A 5,986-nucleotide genomic window follows, 5' to 3' on the forward strand; every position below is an offset into this window, starting at 1 on the left:
CCCTCCCTCTCTCTCGCCCCCTCCCTCCCTCTCTCTCGCCCCCTCTCTCTATCACCCTCTCCCTCCCTCTCTCTCGCCCCCCTCCCCACCCCGGGGCAGGTGTGACGTTTGCGGGAAGGTCTTCTCCCAGTCCTGCAAGCTCCTGGCGCACCAGTGCATCCACACCGGGGAGAAGCCCTTCCGCTGCCAGGCTTGCGGCCGCTCCTACAACCGCCTGGACAACCTGCGGCGCCACCAGCGCTCCCACCTGGTGGAGCGCCCGCACGTCTGCCCGGTCTGCGGCCGGGCCTTCGCCGACCCCGGCCGCCTGCTGTCCCACCAGCGCGGCCACGCCGCCGAGAAGCCGTTCCGCTGCCCGGCGTGCGGCCGGGGCTTCGCCCGCTCGGCCAAGCTGGCCCTGCACCGGTGCCCGCATGCCGGCGGCGGCGCCGCCCCCGCAGCTGAGCGCCTGCACCGCTGCGGCGACTGCGGCAAGACCTACAACCGGCCGGAGAATCTGCGCCGGCACCGGCGTTGCCACGGCCGCCTGCGGAAGGGCCTGCACTGCCTGCTGTGCCAGAAGTCGTTCAACCTGTTCTCCACCTTCCTGGCCCACCAGGCGCTGCACACCGGCGAGAAGCCCTTCCGCTGCGCCGTCTGCCACAAGGGCTTCGGCGCTTCGGCCTCCCTGCTGGCGCACCAGTCCATCCACACCGGCCAGAAGCCCTACCGCTGCGGCGACTGCGGCAGCAGCTACAACCGCCTGGACAATCTACGCCGGCACCAGCGGTCGCACCAGGGCGACCCGGCGCCAGCCGAGGGCGGGGAGAGGAGGAGGAGGAGGCGGAGGAGGAGCGCCGTGGCCAAGGGGCCCCTCCAGGCGGAGCGGGACGTCCCCTTCCAGCTGGTCTTCCGGTGCGAGGTTTGCGGGGAGACCTTCCCCGCGCTGTCTGATCTCCAGGAGCACCGTCTGGGCCACGCCGAGACTTCATATCCCTGCGACGTCTGCGGGGAGAGCTTCTCCGAGGCGTCTGCCCTCCAGACGCACCGTCTGGGCCACGCCGAGACCTCGTACGGCTGCGACATCTGCGGAGAGACGTTCCCCGCGCTATCAGACCTCCAGACGCACCGTCTGGCCCACGCCGAGACCTCGTACTGCTGCGACGTCTGCGGAGAGAGCTTCTCCGAGGCGTCTGCCCTCCAGACGCACCGTCTGGCCCACGCCGAGACATCGTACGGGTGTGACGTCTGCGGGGAATCGTTCCCCGCGCTGCCTGAACTCCAGACGCACCGTCTGGCCCACGCGAAGACCTCATACAGCTGCGACGTCTGCGGGGAATCGTTCCCCGAGTTGTCTGCCCTCCAGACGCACCGTCTGGCCCATGAGGAGCCGTCGTACGGGTGTGACGTCTGTGGAGAGACGTTCCCCGCGCTGCCTGACCTCCAGACGCACCGGCTGGCCCACGCGGAGACTTCGTATCCCTGTGACGTCTGCGGGGAGACGTTCCCCGCGCTGCCTGACCTCCAGACGCACCGGCTGGCCCACGCGGAGACTTCGTATCCCTGTGACGTCTGCGGGGAGACGTTCCCCGCGCTGCCTGACCTCCAGACGCACCGTCTGGCCCACGCGGAGAGGCGGGGAGGACACCGCTGTGACACCTGCGGGGAGACATTTCTCCGAGCGGAGGAGTTGCTGGTGCACAGCTACGTGCACGCGGGGGAGCGGCCCTTCTCCTGCACCGTCTGCGGCCGCGGTTTCACCAAAGCGTCTTCCCTGTGCGCCCATCAGGCCATCCACACCGGCCAGAAGTCTTACCGCTGCTCCGTCTGTCCAAAAAGCTACAACCGCCTGGACAACCTCCGGCGACACCAGCGGGTGCACTTGGGCGAGCGGCCTTTCCGGTGCACGGTGTGCGGCCAGGGCTTTGTCTCCTCGGCTCTCCTACGCGCCCATCGGGCGGCCCAGCATCCTGGCATCACCCGCGCTCCCCCCTCCTCCTCCTCCTCCTCCTCCCCCCAACCGCCACCAGCGTCCTCCAATCGCCCAGCATCCCCAGACCCGGTCATCCACGTGGCCACGCGCTTTGAGTGCCGGGTGTGCGGCGAGGGCTTTGCTGACTCACTGGGACTCCGCGCCCATCGCTCTCTGCACCTCCAGCCCTCCTACCAGTGCCCCGAGTGCGGGGAGATCTTCAACGACTCATCTTCCCTCCAATCCCATTGCTTGACTCACGTAGACTCCTCCTACCAGTGTCCCGAGTGTAGGGAGATCTTCGAAGATCCATCTTCCCTCCAAACCCATCGTTTGACCCACGTAGACTCCTCCTACCAGTGTCCTGAGTGTAGGGAGATCTTCGATGGTCCATCATCGCTCCAAACCCATCGTTTGACCCACGTAGACTCCTCCTACCAGTGTCCCGAGTGCGGAGAGATCTTCGAAGATCCATCTTCCCTCCAAACCCATCGTTTGACCCACATAGACTCCTCCTACCAGTGTCCCGAGTGTAGGGAGATCTTCGACGATCCATCTTCCCTCCAAACCCATCGTTTGACCCATATAGACTCCTCCTACCAGTGTCCCGAGTGCGGGGAGATCTTCAACGACTCATCTTCCCTCCAAACCCATCGTTTGACCCATGTAGATTCCTCCTACCAGTGTCCCGAGTGTAGGCAGATCTTCGAAGATCCATCTTCCCTCCAAACCCATCGTTTGACCCACATAGACTCCTCCTACCAGTGTCCTGAGTGTAGGGAGATCTTCGAAGATCCACCATCGCTCCAAACCCATCGTTTGACCCACATAGACTCCTCCTACCAGTGTCCCGAGTGTAGGGAGATCTTCGAAGATCTGTCATCGCTCCAAGTCCATCTTTTGACCCACGTAGACTCCTCTTACCAGTGTCCCGAGTGTAGGGAGATCTTCGAAGATCCAGCATCGCTCCAAACCCATCGTTTGACTCACGTAGACTCCTCCTACCAGTGTCCCGAGTGTAGGGAGATCTTCGAAGATCCATCTTCCCTCCAAACCCATCGTTTGACCCACATAGACTCATCCTACCAGTGTCCCGAGTGTAGAGAGATCTTCGAAGATCCATCTTCCCTCCAAACCCATCGTTTGACCCACATAGACTCCTCCTACCAGTGTCCCGAGTGTAGGGAGATCTTCGAAGATCCATCTTCCCTCCAAACCCATCGTTTGACCCACGTAGACTCCTCCTACCAGTGTCCCGAGTGTAGGGAGATCTTCGAAGATCCATCTTCCCTCCAAACCCATCGTTTGACCCACATAGACTCCTCCTACCAGTGTCCCGAGTGTAGGGAGATCTTCGAAGATCCATCTTCCCTCCAAACCCATCGTTTGACCCACGTAGAGTCATCCTACCAGTGTCCTGAGTGCGGGGAGATCTTCGATGATTCCTCCTCTCTCCAGACTCATCGGGCTGTCCACGCCGATACCTCGTACCGCTGCCCCGAGTGCGGTGAGGTGTTCGCCGACTCGCCCACCCTCCAAGCTCACCGCCTAAGCCACGCCGACGCCTCGTACCAGTGCCCTGAGTGCCGGGAGATCTTCGACGACTCCCCTTCCCTGGCCGCCCACCGGCTCAGCCACATCGACACCGGTTACCGGTGTGCCGGCTGCGGCCAGGACCTGGAGGGCGCCCTGGCCCTCTCTGCCCACCGGTGCCCGGCCACGCCGGGAGACAAGCCCTTCCGCTGCCTGCTGTGCGGCAAGGGCTTCAGCCAGGCCGTCTCGCTCAGGAAGCACCGGTGTGCCGGCGGTGCCGGGGGAGCCGAGGGGGTGGCGCCGAGTCCACCCGTCGCGGTCCCCAGGGGCTCCCGGCTCTCCCAGCGCCCCGGGGAGCGCTGCTTCCGCTGCCCGGCCTGCCCCAAGGGCTACAACCGCCTGGACAACTTGCGGCGGCACCAGCGGGTGCACCTGGGCGAGAGGCCGTTCCGCTGCACCGCCTGCGGCGAGGGCTTCCCCTCGTCGGCCTCGCTGCGGGCGCACCGGGCGTCCCGGCACTCGGGGCGCCCCCCCTCGCGGCGGGCGGGCGCCCCCTTCGAGGGGCACCCCTTCCCCTGGGCGGGCGGGGAGGCGGCAGCGGCGCCCGCCCTCCCCACGTCCCCGGGGTCACCGCCCCCCGGCTGCGACCTGTGCGGGGAGCGGCTGCCGGACGCCCTCTCCCTCCGCACCCACCGGCTCCTGCACACCTGGGGGGTGGGGCGCCGGGCGGAGGGGGAGGGGCAGGGGGGAGGGGAGCCGTGCCAGTGCCCGCAGTGCGGCGCCACCCTGCCCGGCCCCTCCGCCCTGGAGGAGCACCTCCTGCTGCACGCCTGGGAGCAGCCGTTCCGCTGCGACGTGTGCGAGGCCCGTTTCACCGACTCCTGCGCCCTGACCGAGCACCAGCTGGGGCACGGCGCGGGGCCCGGCAGCCCGGCGCGCTCCCCTGCCCTCCCCCGGGTGGGGACGGGTGCCTCCCCCTCCCCCTCCCCTTCCCCTTCCCCTTCCCCTTCCTCCTCCACCACCACCACCACCACCGACGCCCACCGCAAGCCCTTCACCTGCCCGGTGTGCCACAAGTCCTTCGGCGCCGGCCCGGCGCTGCGCGCTCACCGCACCATCCACACCGGCGACAAGCCCTACCGGTGCCAGGTCTGCGCCCGCAGCTACAACCGCCTGGACAACCTCCGCCGGCACCAGTCCACCCACCTCAAGGCGGAGCGCTGACCAGCGAGACCCCCCTCGCGCACCCACCGCGTTCCTCCCCCACCATGGCGTCGCCCGCCAGAACCGGGGAGCTGTGTGTGTCCGGGCCGGAGGGTCTCGCGGTTATCCGCTCCCCCTCCAGCCCCAGCCAGGAGGCGCTCTCTCTCTCTCCCCCCCCCCCCCCCCCCCAACAAGGCAGGGAGGGGGATTCGCGGCGTTTCGCTTCTCGGGATGCACCGGGAGGATTGTTTCGGGGAGAAACGGCGATGGTGAGGGGGCGGGAGCGTGGGTCTGTGTCTGACTCTGTGCCGTCCCAGTCCCTGGGTGGGTTTGATGGGGGAGGGGGGTCACGGTGTAGAGGGAGCTTTACTCTGTATCTAACCCCTGTCCCTGGGAGTAGGGGGACTGTGTAGAGGAAGCTTTACTCTGTATCTAATTCCCTGTCCCTGGCAATGGGGACAGTGTAGAGGGAGCTTTACTCTGTATCTAACCCGCTGTCCCTGGGAGTGGGGGACGGTGTAGAGGGAGCTTTACTCTGTATCTAACCCCCTGTCCCTGGGAGTGGGGGATGGTGTAGAGGGAGCTTTACTCTGTATCTAATTCCCTGTCCCTGGGAGTGGGGGATGGTGTAGAGGGAGCTTTACTCTGTATCTAACCCCCATGTCCCTGGGAATGGGGGTGATGGTGTAGAGGGAGCTTTACTCTGTATCTAACCCCCTGTCCCTGGGAGTAGGGGGACTGTGTAGAGGGAGCTTTACTCTGTATCTAATTCCCTGTCCCTGGGAGTGGGGGATGGTGTAGAGGGAGCTTTACTCTGTATCTAACCCCCATGTCCCTGGGAATGGGGGTGATGGTGTAGAGGGAGCTTTACTCTGTATCTAACCCCCATGTCCCTGGGAGTGGGGGACGGTGTAGAGGGAGCTTTACTCTGTATCTAATTCTCTGTCCCTGGGAGTGGGGGACTGTGTAGAGGGAGCTTTACTCTGTGCCATGCCCCCTCCCCCCATCAAACACTCCCAGGGACAGGGGCTGAGATAGTGTAGAGAGAGCTTTACTCTGTATCGAAACCCCATCCCTGAGAATGTTTGATGGGAGACCATGTAGAGGGAGCTTTACTCTGTATCTATGCGCCCCATCCTGAGAGTGTTTGATGGGGAGGGGGTGTGAGGCACAGTGTAAAGGGAGCTTTACACTGTCCCTGGGAGTGTTTGATGGGGGGATGGTGTAGAGGGAGCTTTACTCTGTATCTAATCTGCTGTCCCTGGGTATATATAATCTGGGATGGTGTAGAGAGAGCAT

At 64.7% G+C, this 5,986-nt stretch overlaps 1 protein-coding gene across 1 annotated transcript; it reads left to right on the forward strand.

Moving 5' to 3' along the window:
* Nucleotides 1-99: 99 nt before the first annotated feature.
* Nucleotides 100-4,708, forward strand: LOC132814010 (zinc finger protein 729-like; the record flags this gene model as incomplete). Its single annotated transcript, XM_060823332.1, has 2 exons — nt 100-4,441; nt 4,562-4,708. Coding segments are annotated over 2 exons (4,489 nt in total), but the record flags the coding sequence as incomplete, so codon positions are not given.
* Nucleotides 4,709-5,986: the final 1,278 nt, after the last annotated feature.

Source organism: Hemiscyllium ocellatum, unplaced genomic scaffold, assembly GCF_020745735.1.
Source record: "Hemiscyllium ocellatum isolate sHemOce1 unplaced genomic scaffold, sHemOce1.pat.X.cur. scaffold_607_pat_ctg1, whole genome shotgun sequence".
Taxonomy (NCBI): Eukaryota; Metazoa; Chordata; class Chondrichthyes; order Orectolobiformes; family Hemiscylliidae; genus Hemiscyllium; species Hemiscyllium ocellatum.